Source organism: Schistocerca cancellata, chromosome 5, assembly GCF_023864275.1.
Source record: "Schistocerca cancellata isolate TAMUIC-IGC-003103 chromosome 5, iqSchCanc2.1, whole genome shotgun sequence".
Classification (NCBI taxonomy): domain Eukaryota; kingdom Metazoa; phylum Arthropoda; class Insecta; order Orthoptera; family Acrididae; genus Schistocerca; species Schistocerca cancellata.
In genome coordinates, this window is record NC_064630.1 from 552,461,318 (window position 1) to 552,478,543 (window position 17,226).

General features: G+C 41.7%; 1 protein-coding gene across 1 annotated transcript in view; it reads left to right on the forward strand.

Moving 5' to 3' along the window:
- The first annotated feature begins 17,188 nt into the window (after positions 1-17,188).
- The window catches only part of LOC126188274 (salivary glue protein Sgs-3-like), a 39,444-nt gene continuing 39,406 nt past the window's right edge, over positions 17,189-17,226 (forward strand). The window contains exon 1 of the mRNA XM_049929855.1: positions 17,189-17,224. Within this exon, the coding sequence (XP_049785812.1) occupies positions 17,189-17,224 (36 nt within the window). The remainder of the gene's footprint in view (positions 17,225-17,226) is intronic.

The window sequence follows — 17,226 nt, forward strand, 5'->3', positions numbered from 1 at the left end:
GTCTGATTGCTCTTTTTAGAGATCTCCGTCCCTCTTGAACTGTACTGTCTACTGAACAATTCCTTACTGCTGCATCTATAGGCGTTAGAGAACTTCAAGCGTATCTCGTCGTTCCTTAGTACTTCTGTATCCCAGTTCTTTGCGTATTGATTCTTCCTAAATAATCTCATAAACTTCAGCCTACCTTCATCACTACTACATTGTGATCTGAGTCTACATCTGCTCCTGACTACGCCTTACAAAACAGCATCTGATTTCGGGATCTCTGCCTGCCCATGATGTAATCTAATTTGGATCTTCCGTATCTCCCGGCATTTTCCAAGTATACCTCTTCCTTTTGTGATTCTCGAACATAGTATTCGCTATTACTAGCTGAAATTTATTACAGAACTCAATTAATTTTTCTCTTCTTTCATTCCTTCTCCCAAGCTCATACTTCCCTGTAACCATTTCTTCTACTCCTTCCCCTACAATTGCATTACATTTTCATCCCCCATTACATGCTGCACTACTCTTTCAGTATTCTCATATACTTTCTCTATCTCTTCATCTTCAGCTTGCGACGTCGGCATGTGTACCTCAACTATCGTTATCATTGTTGGTTTGCTGTTGATTCTAGTAAGAAGAACCCTATCACTGAACTGTCCACAATAACACACTCTCTGCCCTACCTCCCTATTCATAACAAACGCTATTCCCGTTATAATATTTTCACCTGATGTTGATATTATCCTATACTCATCTTCGCGGAAATCCTTATCTTCTTTCCATTTCATTTTACTGACCCCTACTATATCTAGATTGAGCCTTTGTATTTCCGTTTTCTTTTCTAGCTTCCCTACCACACTCAAGCTTCTGATATTTCAGGCCCCGCCTCGTAAAACGTTTACATTTCTTTGGTTATTCAATCATTTTCTCATGGTCATCTCCTCTTGGCAGTTCATTCCCAGAGATCCGAAAAGGGGACTATTCCGAAATATTTTGTCACTGGAGAGATCATCATGACACATTCTCAATTACAGGCCATATGTCCTGTGGATTCACGTTATGTGTCTTTAATGCTGTGGTTCCATTGTCTTCTGCATCCTCATGCCGTTGGTCTTTGCTGGCTGTTCTGTCTTTAGGGGCAGTTTCCCACCCCAAGAACAAGAGAGTGCCCTGAACATTGCCCTGAACATCTGTCCGCCCCTTCGCTCTCTCTGACAAGGCCGTTGGCAGAACTTCTTATGCTGGAAGTCTTTGGCCGCCAATGCTGATTATTAATCAAAATTTAAGCGGTGGTGGGTTTCGAAGCCGGGACGGAGGACGTTTTGATTACCAATAAAAGACGCTACCTTTCTTTGCGTTTTGTTCATTATTGTTCTTTGTATTTAGTCGTAGAGGGCGCTACATGACATCCGTTGAAATTCGTTGTTGATCTCTTCACTTAGTTTTTTTGTTGCAGAGACCAGCCAGCTCTCTGACAGAACACGCTGAGCTACCATTCTGGCGTTCCTGAGACCACAGGTGTATTATATAGGACAGCTCACTAATTTGCAGGTACGTGTCAGCAGTTCTTGTACTCGTTGAAATCTTACACAATGAAATCGCCTCCCGCCGTACCTTAGGACGGCGCTATAGGATCCAGAACATATCCGCGCAGCCCATTGATACAGAGGATTATCGTGTTTTGCATTTGAAAGGGTACAGTCTTCCAGTGGCCCATTCCGAAGAGCGCGGGGACAATGTATCATCATACGACAAAGTTGTTACGTGGCGCTGATGCTACCACTTTCGTAAAACAAGTGTGAATGACGAAGAACAAATTGGTAGGCCATCCCTCTGTGAAAAATCGGAAATCAGAAGGCAAGGGAAGATGGTGCCCTGGTGCTTGAAGATCGGCACAACACAATCGAGGCGGTAGTCGAAAAAGAGAAAATCATTTTCAATCTATCAGTTATCAACATCTTCCACGACATACAAAACATGTAAAATGTCACCACCCACTGGGTTCAGCGGAAGCGTACACCGATTTAGAAATCTCACCGAATGGGGACAGCAGCAGAAATGTTCTATCTGTGTCACGTCTGTCCAGATCTCTTCTTTAGCGCTGATCGCCATAGACGAGTGATGGTCGTATTACTACGACCCCGAGGTAAAGAGGTAAAACATTCAGTAGATACGACGGAGAATCGGAAAGTAAGTCACAATAATTTTTTCTCCCTTGGTACTACAGATGAAATGTTGAAATTTGACGACGAGTTAGTTTCAAATTTGCGCTACAGAGGATATTTTGTTTCCATGTGCAGCTCTGGAAAGGGACGCCTGAGCTACGAAACAAATATGGCGCGCATCTCACTGTCGTCAACTTGTAAAGAACAACAAAGTGTAGTTTTCTGTTTGTGGACCAAAGGGCATAAACTGAATGAAATTCACAGGGAAATGTGTGACGTGTTTGGGGACGACTGTATGGGCCGTAGCAATATCTCCAGGTGGTGTGCATTCTTCCAAGACGGCCGCTGGAACCTTAGTGATTCGCTGCAAACCCCACAGTATGTAGCAGCCAACGCAGCAGCAATTTTGAACGACCGGTATGTACGACTGCGAGCCTTATCGCAGTAGTTCAACATTTCGTATGGTGCGGTGTACGATATCTTTCATGACACGCTGGAAATTCGTAAAATTAATGCTAACTGGGTGCCTAAGAACCTGACAGATAACGACGAGGGCTAGCGAACGATGACAAGCTTGGGTCGCTTAATGCGTTACTCCCAGAAGGACATGACTTTCTGAAAGGAATGATTTTTGGTTATGAGTCATGGGCGTATCACTAAGTCCTCGGAAACGAGCTGGCCTCTATGGACTGGAAAGATGCTGGTTCCCCAGAACGAAAAAATTCAACTGATTGAGTCTGCTAGAAAAGTGCTTTCCACAGTGTTCTGGGATATACATGGTATGTTATTGGTGGACTTTGATGAACATGGGACCACTGTGAAGTTGCAGCCTACATTAAAATTTACATTAAGCTGCATAGCGCCCCCATATTGCTGCTCCCGTTCATGAGAAAATCAAATTTCGGTGACTTGGACAGGTTGGGTGCACTTGGAGGTTGTTTCGTTAACATTCTTTTCAAGCAACCACAAACTAAAACAACTCAGAAAAAATATATAGATAAATCTGAAACGAAATTAAATTAAAAACTCAATAACATGAAATTCATTATCACTATTTTTAAGGTTCAGCCTTCCACTACAACTCAGTTTAATATTTCCATCTTCAAAAAACTGAAAGACCACTAATTAATTTCAAGTATCTGTTTACCGAAATAAATTTAAATTTATTATCAAGCTCCATACAAATTTTTTCAACATATCTAGTTTTTAGATATTCAAGACAGTAATGTAATATAAATTATTCACTTCCAATTCACTAATGCTCTCAGATAGAGTAGAACTGTTTGTGTTACTGAGCTTCTTTATCAGAGCCTCTATTTATATAGACAAAAATTTTATTAAGATTAAAATTTTTTAATCTTCTAAGTAAGGATGAATATGACTAACATATGGGAAGAAATTAAATTTGACAAAATATTTTTGTTGAAACAAATACTAAAACAAACAGAAACAAGTTAAATGTAATAATTGCAAATATTATTGTAAACCATCTTTAGAAACAGAACATTTGAGTAGTATGAAACATACTGCTTATGGACTTGTTTCTTTATTCGTGCTGTCATTGCCTTCAAAACATTTTTTACAGCTAGGTCAAAAAGAACCATGATATTGAAAAACAGTATTGGTTTCTTTATCAAAGCAGTCTGCTTTAGCTCCATCTATATTTACTTCACCACCATTAAGAGCAAGATGAATATTAATATCGTTTAAACTATTAAACCATCCTATGATTTGTACTATAATTTTAGTTGTTCTTTATCCAATACATAACCATACAAATTCCAGTAATTGTTAAATAAAAGAATGGATGACTATCAGCAATCTCCATGAATTCTTTCCAAAGGTCTAAGCAACATCTTCTCAATATATCAACATCAGAATTACCATACTAGTTAATTTCTTTCCTTATATTGAACAAATAATTAACTTTTTGACTATACCATTTGAGAAGCACTTCTCTTCCTTTTGGATTCACAGTTCCAACACAATAATTTTCGATTCAGGAATTGGTCCTATGCAGTATTCATTTTCCCAGTTATTCATTGAATGCAGCTAGTAATCTTTCCTCAATTCTTTCAAATGAAACGTTTTTCGAAAGTATTAAGAAGGCTTTGTACAAATTTGCTGCTATATTTAGTTTATAGTTCTGAATGTTTAATCTTCAATAACATCCATTTAGTTCCTGTGCTGGTAGTATACAGTTTTATTTTATTTGGCATCATGAGCTATAAATGTATAATTCATCAACCTACAAAATTCATTATTTGCCTAATATTTATAAGCAGTATCACCATTAAAATTGTAACTACTATTAGATTTGAAATATGTATATCAATTTTGTGTAGAGGTTCATACTCAAAACACATGTACCTTTCTGAATAGGTACAAGGAACTCTCTTTGGTATTCTCTTTCCACAACATTTAAACTGTTTTTCTGTAACTATTTTATAACATTCCCAGCGCTGGAAAACATAATAATCTTTCAATATTCCACTAATATCACAATCATCTTTATTATCATTTGACAACCATTGACTATAAAATCCTTTCACATACACGACCATTTTGCAACTTGTATTTTCAGAATGAGGTTTTCACTCTGCAGTGGAATGTGCACTGATATGTAACTTCCTGGTGGATTAAAACTGTGTGCTGAACCTAGAGTCGAACTCGGGACATTTGCCTTTCGTTTAAAATTTAGAGTTTTAATGTTTACAACTTGTTTACAGTTTCTACGTAATTCAAACCCACATTTCTGCTCCTTAAATCTGAAACAAATGTGCTTACTTCTTTAGTTTTATAAGCTGTATCATGAACTTCTTGGTTTTTTTTCTTAAGCATTCCATACTTTATTACAACAGTATCTATTACAGTTTTCATAATATAACTTATTATTCACAGTATGTGTTCTGTAGCATTGCAAGTACACAGACTTTCCTCTCTATTTTACAACTGTGCTTATTCTTGCTGTTATATGGTTTATTACATAAACTACAATAATATGATGATTCTAAGAATGCTGACATACTGTTAATTACATCCAAATGGTTGTGATTTTTATACAGATGTATCCTTATTGCTTTCTCAGGACCACAATAGATAACTGAACAGAAATTCTCAGCACATACAACATTTATTTAGATATTTGGCAGTTGCTCAATGTTTTTAATATTTTCTGGAGTACATCTTTCTGCTTCATTGTATTCAGCTAATTGGTTGCATAATATCCAGGTTAAATCTGTCGGTAACTTGTAGTTATCCCTTCTCTAATTTTCTTAATCTTGTTTGTAGTTAGTTCTCTTCCTAAAACAACATTTGTATGATATGTTAATGCCACTATTACTGCTGCAGGACCATAAAGATTGCCAATATTATTAATTCTTGAGAAAAACCTTTCAGCCTTTATATCAACACCTAACTTTATTATTTTTTACCTGTTTCACCCCTGCCTCTAGGAATTGGTAACATCTGAATACTGAACTTGTTTCCGATTTTATTGCACAAAACTTTAACAGAATGTTTATATCTGTTGCCTTACATCCTGTACTAAGAGGAAAAACACATTATTGGATATTCAACTGTTATGTTCAACTTATTTCCTTCACTAAAATTAGTTCTCTTTTTTGATACTTGCACCATAGAATTGAGTGTTGGTGCTACACAATAACCCTTATCACTAGCAGTATCAAGGTTGCTAATATTAGAATCATCAAAGAAAATTTATAGTCAACAGACAAATCTTTATATTTTTCATTAAATTTGGATTTTGTTTCTTTAATCTTAAATAAATCCTTTTTAGGTCGTTTGTCCTCTTTCCTTTCTCAAATAGTTTTCTGCTGAATAGATGAATTTAATGTTGTCTCACTGTTCTTTCTTATCCCAGCGGTGGAGTTTTTCAACAGTCATCATCGTCAAATCTGTAAAAATAATTTATATTAGGTAGAAGTTATTTCCTTGATCCACTCTTTTGGAATAATTTTGAATGCGATGAAAATTCCTGTACCACAACTGAACTAATTAACTGCGATTTCTTCGATTTGTAGTAGCCTCTAATTCCAAGACTTTTAGCTAAATGTTTGAGCTCAATTACATTGATGTTATTGAGACTTCTTGTAGGGGCAGCTAAATTATGTGATATAATTAAACTAATTAAAAAATGAAACTTCCTGGCAGATTAAAACTGTGTGCCAGACCATGGTTCTGTAATTAAATAATGTTTCTTTAATCTTCTGTATCTAGTCAAATTATTTATCCTGCAATGATTACAGAGTTGAGTGAGAGTATATCGTCTCAATGGGCCCTCTTGAAATATAGATAAATTTTTATGAGCTTTTTGGAAAATGAGGGTTTCATAAAATAGTAAAATGTTATGATTATTTAAATTTCATTTTCAGTTAATTCTGTATTTCTGGCTGACAATAGATGTATTTTGAGATCATTTTCAGTTATTAATTTTCCATATTTACACACAATTTTTCTTTTGTTCCTATCATATCATTGACAAATCTTGCGTCTGCTTGAGAGTTTGTCCCTAAAAGTATATTTTAAGTAAAAACAAATAATATCTTTATTTTCTTGGCAATTAATACATATATTGGTTCAGATAGATACCAATAGCTTAGACTGTTCATCATTGGAAACTGTTTTTAAAAGATTCTTATAATAATTAGCCAAAATAAGTTTTCCACAAACACAAAGAATTTCCTTATTATTATACTTTTTTTATAACATTTCTTACCACATTCCTTACAAAAATGTGAAAGTTTATGCTTTGGGTATGTATATGAATAAAAATTACAAACTGACTTCTCCAATTCACATTTTTTAACTTTTTGGCAACCTCCATTTATTTAGAAACATTTATATCAGATTTAAGTAAAATTATGCACTAGCTTCATTTTTCCCTATATTAAATTAAAATTTACGTAAATAAATTAATCTCCTATTTTGTTGTTGTGTGCTGGATAACTGTATATATGAAATATTTACAATCTTACCTTTTTTATTGTCACAAGAATTTCTACTATGTATTTTTTATTTCATTTATGAGTTTTTGTAGAATACGCATTTCATTATATATAACCAAGCTGTCTTAGACACACTCTTAAGGAAGTTACAAAACTAGACTATTAAAAAAATTATCTAAATAAATTATAAGAAATTTCAAGAAGTCTGGTCAGAAAAAGAGCTATATTTATCAATGAATTTAGACTACAGAAGTTAATATTACAGTTTTATTAATATAATTCAAAATTTAATAAATGGACTCAGACTCATGTGCATCTGTTCCTATGTCAGAGGTATCTGTGACGAATATTTTTCAGAATAAAATGTTTTCATACAACAATAATCAAGTCTTGGTAGTAATTGATGAAAATCTTTATTTACTAACATTTTATCAGATCTGAGTAAAATTATGCACTAGTTTCATTTATCCCTATACTTTTGGCCTATATTTTAGAGTATGAAAGTACAAAACAGGCACTTATAACAAATCTTGATGATAATTATATGATGCAACTTAGATATTTACCTGATATATATCCTCAGCAGGAGGAAAAATGTGCACATTTTCAGTGCACGAGAGCTGGCTGCAGATTTGTTGCTACAGTTGCACTAACGACTAGTTCACTACTTCTTTGCTAATAATCTTATTCCGAATTCACCTTTTCGTAGCTAAATCTCAAGTTGTGCGAAGTCTTTTGGTAGTTCTTATAGAAGAGGAACGAGTTGGACTGCGTCCATCCAGACCTGCATTCAGTTCTGCACCTCTTTATCAACTTTTGGTACCGTTTTCCTTAAGTAAGCGCAATCTCAAAGAAAATTATCAGTACCCTAAAGAAGATAAACGAATTAACAGTTATACGACAATCTGATGTTTCCCAAACAACATAGGTGAATTTGACTCCCAATGAAACTTGAAACGGAGCAGTAATATCAGTTTCATAAGAGTTAAATTGTGCCTGGCCCATTAGCGTGCTGGCAGTGTCTAGTCTATCTACAGTTCCACGCTGCCATAGCAACACACAGCCTCCGGAGAAGAGTAGAGCTTCTTTATTTACGGGGGTGTGCTGAAAACCAATGCCTTCGAATTTTTTTGTGGAAAAAACGTTATTAGCAATCTTTATTATTCATGTCTATATTATCGTAGGCCTCTGCCACTAGAGGAATCCGAAGTGTAGTAAGTAATATGGCGGTGTGCAACGTAACTGTCAGTGTATAAGAAACAGCGTACTGTAATCGAGTTTGGAATTCTAGGAGGTCGTCCACACAGGGAGCACTATTCCATTCAACACGACAGTACCAGAACACACATGAGCTCTGCGACATCTGCAACAATCCAACACCTTGGGTTCACTGTCCCGACTTGGCCCAGTGTAATTTTCATCTGCTTCCGAGACTTGTGGTCCTATTAACAAAGTCAAGTATTCCACAGTGACAGTATCAACAAATTCGTCTCTCGTTTGGAGAAATGGGTTCGTCACCACGGTGACTATTTTGAGGAATAAATATGTTCACAACCAGAATAAAAATGCAGAATATAAATAATGTTTGTTTTATTTAAAAATATTTAAGAAATTATAGAAGCACATAGTACAAATTAATAACTGTATTTAATATAGTCAGCATTATATCATCGACAGATTTACATATGTGTCGTCGCAAATTGAAATCGGTTGGGACTAAGAGTGTAAAAGAAGAAACAGAATGAGGATCTGGTTGGCAATCAAATGATAATGGCAGGTTGGGAACAGATTGAGACTAGCTTTAGGTTCCTGAACTGAGAGTTTTACCTCAAATAGAAGCAGATATCAGTGAAGGGGATTTGCGGTAAACAATTTCTCGACTTTATGCAGAAGAATCGTCGACTGACTGTGATCTCGATGGACTTCCTGACACACAACGTTCGAACATAATGTTGGATGCTTGAAATTTAGACATGTTTACAGGTTTGATGAGCAGCCAGAAGAACAGGAAGCTATTACTGGTTGTAATGGAATTTTTTATCCAGTCTGATAAAACAATATGAAGTATTATGTGATTCTTGAGTTTCTCCCAGCGTATTTGATAATCAAAATATCCACGGGTGTGCTGCCGCTTTATAGTGTCCAACGGGCACAATATTTCGGCGATCATACATGTCGCCATCATCAGGTGAACTGACGGACTGAACTCCTGTGAACGTGCCGGCACGGAGATCCGTACGCTATGGCTGCTCAGAGGGAACTGGGTTCGGTCGCGGCGGCGGCCGATTTAAATACCCTCCGCCCGCGGCGCGCTCCCTCCGCCGTCCGCGCCCCGCGCCACGGTCGCGCGGTGGAACAGATTGCGACGGCGTCTGAGATGACGTCTGTGTGATGGCTCTGTCCGACGTGGTCGTCACAACTATACGTTTGCTCGATTTACTCTTGATTAACCCAATCGCTGGTTCCCAAGCCTTGCTAAGATTATAGCCACAGTCACGGTTTATGAGGTCGTCATTGGTGCGAATTTCGATATGAAGTATTACTTTAAACTCTTCTACGCGAAGGCAACATAACTGACATGTCCTGAAGCTTTGAAAAATACTTTATATGAAACAATTAAAATGCTTACTATTAAGATTCAGTCTTTAAATAGTAAAAAAGTCAAATTAGAACAAAAGAAAACATAGTGTGTTCCATAATCTATAAATTCTCTAATATATACATTGAAGCGCCAAAGAAATTGGCACAGGCATGCGTGTTCCAATAAAAAGATATATAAACAGATGGAATACGGCGCTGCGGTCGACAACGTCTATATACAACGACAAGTGTCTAGCGCAGTTGTTAGATCAGTTACTGCTGCTACAATGACAAGTTATCAAGTGTAAGTGAGTTTGAACGTGGTGTTATAGGCGGCGCACGAGCGATAGGACACAGCATCTTCGAGGTAGCAATGAAGTGGGGATTTTTCGGTACGACCATTTCACGAGTGTACCGTGAACAAAAGGAACCCGGTAGAACATCTAATTTCCGACATCGCTGCGGCCGGAAAAATATCCTGCAAGAACGGGAGAAACTACGACTGAAGAGAAGCGTTCAACGTGACTGAAGTGCAATACTTCCGCAAAGTGCTGCAGATTTCAATGCTCGGCCATCAAAAGTATCAGGGTGCGAACCATTCAACGGAACATCATCGATGTGCACGACACAAAGGTTTACGCCTTGCCTGGGACCCTCAACACTGACGGTGGACTGTTAATTTCTGGAAACATGTTGCCTCGTCGGACGAGTATCGTTTCAAATTGTATCGAGCGTCTGGACGTGTCGGGTATGGATACAACGTCATCAGTCTATGGACCCTGCGTGTCAGCAGGGGACTGTTCAAGCTGGTGCACGCTATGGAATGGTATGGTACGTGTGCAGTTGGAGTGATATGGGACCCCTGACACGTCTAGATATGACTATGACAAGTGACATGTGTCTGATCACCTGCATCCATTCATGTCCATTGTGCATTCCGACGGACTGGGGAAATTCCAACAGGACAATGCGACACACCACATGTCCTGAATTTCTACAGAGTTACCCTTCTGAGTTTAAACAGTTCTTCTGGCCACCAAACTCCCCAGGTATGAACATTACTGAGCAACGTGCTGTTCAGAAGAGATCTCCACCCCCTCTTACTCTTATAGAATTATGGACAGCCATGGAGGATTCATCTGCCAGTTCACTCCAGCACTACATCAGACATTAGTTTAGTCCATGCCATGTCATGTTGCGGCCCTTTCGCGTGCTCACGGTGGCTCTACACGATATTAGAAAGGTGTACTAGTTTCTTTGGCTCTTCACTGTATATAAACTGTAATGCACATACCGTCATTTTTACAAAGAACAACATCCACAGTGAGCCGAACTCAGATGGAGAGCAATCAGTCAAAGATTCAGCTCGAACTGCGACCGGAATCAGTGAACGAGCCAGGAGCGCTGTGTGCGAAATCAGTCAGAGCACTAAGAACACAAAAAGCAGATTGGCTCCTGGGTTGCCTTGCTATTCACTCCGCATGGAGTCAGTAATACACAACATCGCAAAATGCAGGCTTGTCCAGCGTCTGCAATTGTGTTCAAGCGTGTTTCTATATTTTTGTCCGACCCCTGCATTTCTGTTCGGCGCGGCGGACGAGGCACGCGGCCTGCCGCTCTCCTTATACGCAGCTGGAGGGCGAGCTTCTTAAGCGGGAACGCGCTGACTCGCCGGCGGCGTACCGGCACTGAACGCACCGCCACTGACAGCAATTTTTCTGAGGACACGAGTTGGCCCGCGGCGTCAGGTTGCGGCACGCAGCTGGGTGCCCGTCCGTTCGTACACAAGCCCAGGGGGCAGCGGAAGGAGTTCGGTTGCTGCGGCTGTCGGTTCAGAACCCAGAGGCGCCGTTGGTGACTGCGTCTAACCGGGTGGTTGTAATTACAGAGCAACGACTCACAGGGTCCAGTATGAGCTGTAATTGTATGGCAGCGAAACTTGATAGACAGGCGAATCGTTAATGCGGAACCGATTAACGCTAGAAAACAAATTAGTTCCATTTGTGGCCACAAGGCGCTCTACGCTGTTTTTATGACGGTATGACGTGCACGCTGCCATCTCAGAAGCCATAACTGGGGTGAACAGTGTGGCTATCGACACCCTCGACCGTCGCCTCTCCTGCACCCCCCCCCCCCCCCCCCCAGCTCCGGACGATCCAAGCCGAGGCAAGCTCCCGCCTCTGTCTCCTCAAGCTCCTTTCCGGCCGTACTTGGGGTCTGGACCCCTCCACCATCCTCCATACCTATAAATCCCTCACTCGCCCTATCCTTTGCTACGCCCACCCTGCCTGGATCTCTGCTCCCCCTACCTTTTACAAATCCCTTCAGATCCTAGAACGCCACGCTCTTCGCCTCGCCTATCGCATCCGTCTCCCCTCCCCCACGCGGATCCTGTACGACCTTATTCCGTTCCCTCACCTCCTCCTTTTCCTCGAACAGATACGGATCCTCTACACCTCCCGTAAACTCGATCCTTCTCACCCGCTGGTCTCTCCCATCCTCTCCCGCCCCCGTCTGCTGCCGCGCCTGTACTTCCACGTCCCACCTGCTCCCCATCTCTCCACTCTCCACACCCTCTCCCAAGGTGGCTTCCGCCAGCTCCCCCTCCCTGATGATGCCCTCCTCCCCTCCATCTACCCCTCCTACCAACTTTGATCCTCCTTCCCTCATCCCATGTTTGTTCCTATGGGCATCCTCTCTCCCTTCTCTCCCCCTTCCTTCCCTGTTCCCTTTCTCTCCACTCCTCCCCCGGGCTTCCCCCACCCCCATTCCTCCACTCCTCCTACCATATCCTCTGCCATTGGCATCTTTGCTCACCCCTCTCTCTCCCCCTCCCCCTTCTTCCCCTTTCGGCAGGTCCCCGACTCGCACACGCTACGTGGACATTCGCGCGCCGGAGATCATCGCCATCCGTTTTCTCGTGTGTGTGTCATCGTGTTTCTGTTTAGTGGTCGCCGTCACGCTCCAACGTTCACATGTGCCATCGAAATCATCAGTGTTTGTGCGCCGTGCCAACGTGTTTCAGTGTATCTTTCGTCGAGTTTGAACGGCTGCGTGTTTTTTGTATTTCTGTGTCTCCTGTTTTTTGCCCGTCAATATGTCTATATTGTATCTTCTTTCTGTTTTCTCATTGTCTACTCTAAGGCTGAAGAGCAGCGTAGAATGCTGCTGCCAGCCTACCTGCTGTACAGGTACTAAAATAACAATAAAGAAAAAAATGTGGTTATAGAGACTGTGAATTGTTAATTAAACAGTTTTGTGTAAACGAGGTGGGATGTTATTAAAAGGTTTAATGAAGAGGATAAATGAAATTCGGAAAACTGGATGAGCTTTGTATGGCAACTGAAAGAGGAAGGCGTCCTACCACGGTGGAAGTTACTGATAAGGTTGCTGTTGCAGTAACTGGCAGCACAGCAAGTGACCTAGGTAGCGCTAATGGTCCTGAAGTGAGACATGGACTGTGGGAAAGCCAGAACAGAAGAAATCGAAGTTTCTGAGATGTGGTGCTACAGAATAATGTTGAAAACTGGGTGGACTGATAACGTAAAGAATGAGGAGGTTCTATGCAGAATCGGCGAGGAAAGAAATATGAGAAGAAGAACAATCAGAATGATAGGGCATGTGTTAAGACATCAAGGAATAACTTCCTTGGTGCTACAGGGAACTTCAGAGGGTAAAAACATTAGAGCAACAGACAGACTCGAATACATATATCAAATAATTGAGGATGTAGGTTGGAAGAGCTACTCTGAGATGAAAAGGTAGCCACAGGAGAGAAATTCGTGCGGGCCGCATCAAAGCAGTAAAACGAATAAAAATAAAAAATAAAAAAGACCAGAGGGCCGGTCAGGTGTACCATGACGTCTGCACGTTACCGAGACTTCTTGTACAGCACGTAATTCCTAATCTCTGTTTTAGAAAAGAGCTGCTGTGTGGAAATCACTGTTTTCATGCAAGATGGGGCAACACTTCAGTCTCCCACCCAGTGAAAGATATTTTTAATGCCATCTGTCACGAACGTGTCTCCTGCGGGTTTCCAGATGCATGGCCTGCAAGACCACCTGATCAGAATCCCTGTGTCTTTTGGCTCGTGGGATATCAAGAAGAACGCGTTCACCAGCGACGTTTTCGGGCTCTACCTCATCTAGTGTATAGGAACACGTTGCTTACATTCCACCGAAATTGCTGCAAGCAAGTGTTGATGAAGTCGTTTTACGGATGCAGTATCTCGTCGACGTCTCCGCTGCTTATATTGAGCAAACTGTGCAAGCAGAGGTTAATAATAAAATAAACATTACGCCTTTTTCACTTGTTTGACTCTTCTGCCCACGTTCCCTTCCTAATCCATTACATATGGGAAAATTTCTGTACGTTTTTCTTGCATTCATAATGACACATTTGCAGCTGGTGGCAAAAATTGGAGCCAGATTTTTTTCTGCGTAAATCGGTTCGGCATTAGAATATCTACAAAGTTTCGCTGCCGTACGGTAATTACAGCCCTTATTGGACCTCTGTGAGTAGCTGCACTTTAATTACAACCACACTGTAGTTGTAGTGTAAACTCCGAGGCCACGAGCGACAGTTGCCGGGCGCAGCAGCATTGCCCATCTAGTCGTTCTCTTCAGCCCGTTCGGCTGGCGACCTTTACACATACCAGGGTGGCTCTTGTGGTGGTGGAGGTCATGTAGGCGTCCTGCCAAGCGCCGTCGAAATGTCCCTAAATTCTGGTATCGCATCAGCGAACTACCCGCAGTAGCAGAGGCACTGCAAGGCATAGGTGCTGAGACGGCAGGTTCAGCGAGCGCCTGGATTTCGGCAACACGCCCTGCCTCAATCCCGCTTCGAAACAGTGACACTGAATTCTTTTCGTACAGCACTGCGCTTCACAAAAAAGTTCCATTTAAATGGGAAACGTTGGCGTCTGTATGTCAATAGTTGAGAAGATTTCAAAGGCACGCTCGCCATTATCGTATTGGGTACTCGTACTACCAAAATCCCATGCACGAGAGGCGTTCAATAAATGAGGCAAGTAGTTTCATGTAGTTCCGACAGAACGACGGCACTATACCTAGCCTTCAAAATGGCGACTGTAACGGAGGCGCATTCCAAGCACAGCTCTGTCATTGAGTTTGTTTTGGCGGCAAATCAGAGCATCCTAGATACAGGTGATTGCCCGAATGTCTATGAAGACCTGGCAGTGAAGAAAAACACGATGTGTCGTTGCGCTAGGCGTCTGTCACCATCGCAACAAGATCCTTCAAACCTGTCCGATCTCCCGCGTGCCGGCTGGCCGCACACAGCTGTGCAGTGTTGGAACGTGCGGACACTCTCATTCGAGATGATCGACAGATGACGATCAAACACCTCGTTGCTCAGCTGGACGTCTCTGTTGGTACTACTGGCACACTTTTCCACCATTTGGGGCACTCAAAGGTGTGTACGCACTGGGTTCTTCACCGCCTCGCATAAGACCATAAAGAGGAACGAAGAATCGAAGGATCATCTGTGAGGAATTGCTTGCGCGTTACGAGACTGTGACAATTTTTTGTTGAACATCGTCACAGGAGATGAACCATGCTTTCATGACTTCGAACCGGAAACAAATCGGCAGTCCATGCATTGGCGCCATACTTTGAAGATGTTATTCTGTTTGATTTTCTCCCTCACCGTGCTACTATCAACTCTGAAGTGTATTGTGCTACCCTCAGGAACTTGAAGGAGCGACTTCAGCGTGTTCGTCGTCACAAAACTGCAAACGAACTTTTTATTATCCATGAAAACACGAGGCCTCAAACAAGTCTCCACACCCGAGAGGAGGTTACAAAGCTTCGTTGGGCTGTTCCTCCTCGTCCACCCTATAGCCCGGATCTCGCACCTCCCGACTTCAATCTGCTTGGCCTACTGAACTATGGACTCCGCAGGAAGCAGTACGCGGATGATGGAGAGATTACTGATGCAGCAGGACAGTGGATCCGACGTCGACCAGTGGGACCAGTAGAGAGGTACTATTCAGGCGCACAGGGATTCCAAAGAAGGTGGAGTACGGCCGTCGCATTGAACAGAGTTTACGTCGAATAGTAGGGTTTTGTAGCCAGAACAGTGGGAAATAATGGGGTGTATTGAAATCCTGAAAAAATCCAAGCTGTTCTTAGAAAAACAGTGCGGAAGTTGGTATCTGAGAATTGTCGTTACTCCTTCGCACTGAAACGGCTTGACATATTAGGAAGAAATTTGGAATGGAATTACGAGGATTGGAACTTGAAATAGTGGCAACTACTTATTCACAACCGATACAAAAGGGTTACGTAGAATGAAATTTTTCAATCTACAGCGGAGTGTGCGCTGATATGAAACTTCCTGGCAGATTAAAACTGTGTGCCGGACCGAAACTCGAACTCGGGACCTTTGCCTTTCGCGGGCAAGTGCTCTACCAACTGAGCTACTCAAGCATGACTCATGCCCCGTCCTCACAGCTAAAGTTTGGAAGGTAGGAAACGAGGCACTGGCAGAAGTAAAGCTGTGAGGACGGGGCGTGAGTCATGCTTGGGTAGCTCAGTTGGTAGAGCACTTGCCCGCGAAAGGCAAAGGTCCCGAGTTCGAGTATCGATCGGGCACACAGTTTTAATCTGCCAGGAAGTTTCATATCAGCGCACACTCCGCTGTAGAGTGAAAATTTCATTCTATAAACATCCCCCAGGCTGTGGCTAAGCCATGTCTCCGCAATATCCTTTCTTTCAGGAGTGCTAGTTCTGCAAGGTACGCAGGAGAGCTTCTGTAAAGTCTGGAAGGTAGGAGACGAGGTACTGGCAGAAGTAAAGCTGTGAAGACGGGGCGTGAATCATGCTTGGGTAGCTCAGTTGATAGAGCACTTTCCCGCGAAAGGGAAAGGTCCCGACTTCGAGTCTCGGTCCGGCACACAATTTTAATCTGCCAGGAAGTTTCATAAGGGTTACGTGTTTGCACTTGTTACTGTCCTTCAAAGTAGTCACCAGCATTGTGTAGAACCCGTTGCCAGCGATGTGGAAGGCGTAATATACCGTTAGCAGAGCCTGTTCTGTTGATGGTGCGAATGGTCTACTGCCTGTCGAATCTCTGGAACAGTTCTGAAGCGCATGCCACGAAGTGGTTTCTTCATCTTCGGAATCAAATCAAATTCACAAGGACTTAAGTCCGCGGAGTATGGTGGATGGTACAGTATCCCAGTCCCATCGACCGAACAGAGCAGCCACGCCTTGCACTGTATGCGCCCGCTTGCATTGCTTCAGATGCATCAAATGCCAATTAATTAATGTTAGATACTTGTGATCCGTCTTTCCTCATACAGTAAAACACGATTTGATAACGGTCATCTAACCTCGAAAGTTGTGAGCCACAACTTTTTCCGATACAAACCGTATCTTGCGAACTTTCCTGATAATATGAAGGTCAGATGCACATATATATATACATATCGACACTCTCACTCCGTTCAAAGACATTGATTCCACAATGGATCGGCAGAAAGCTGTGTGGATTATCTTTGTGGT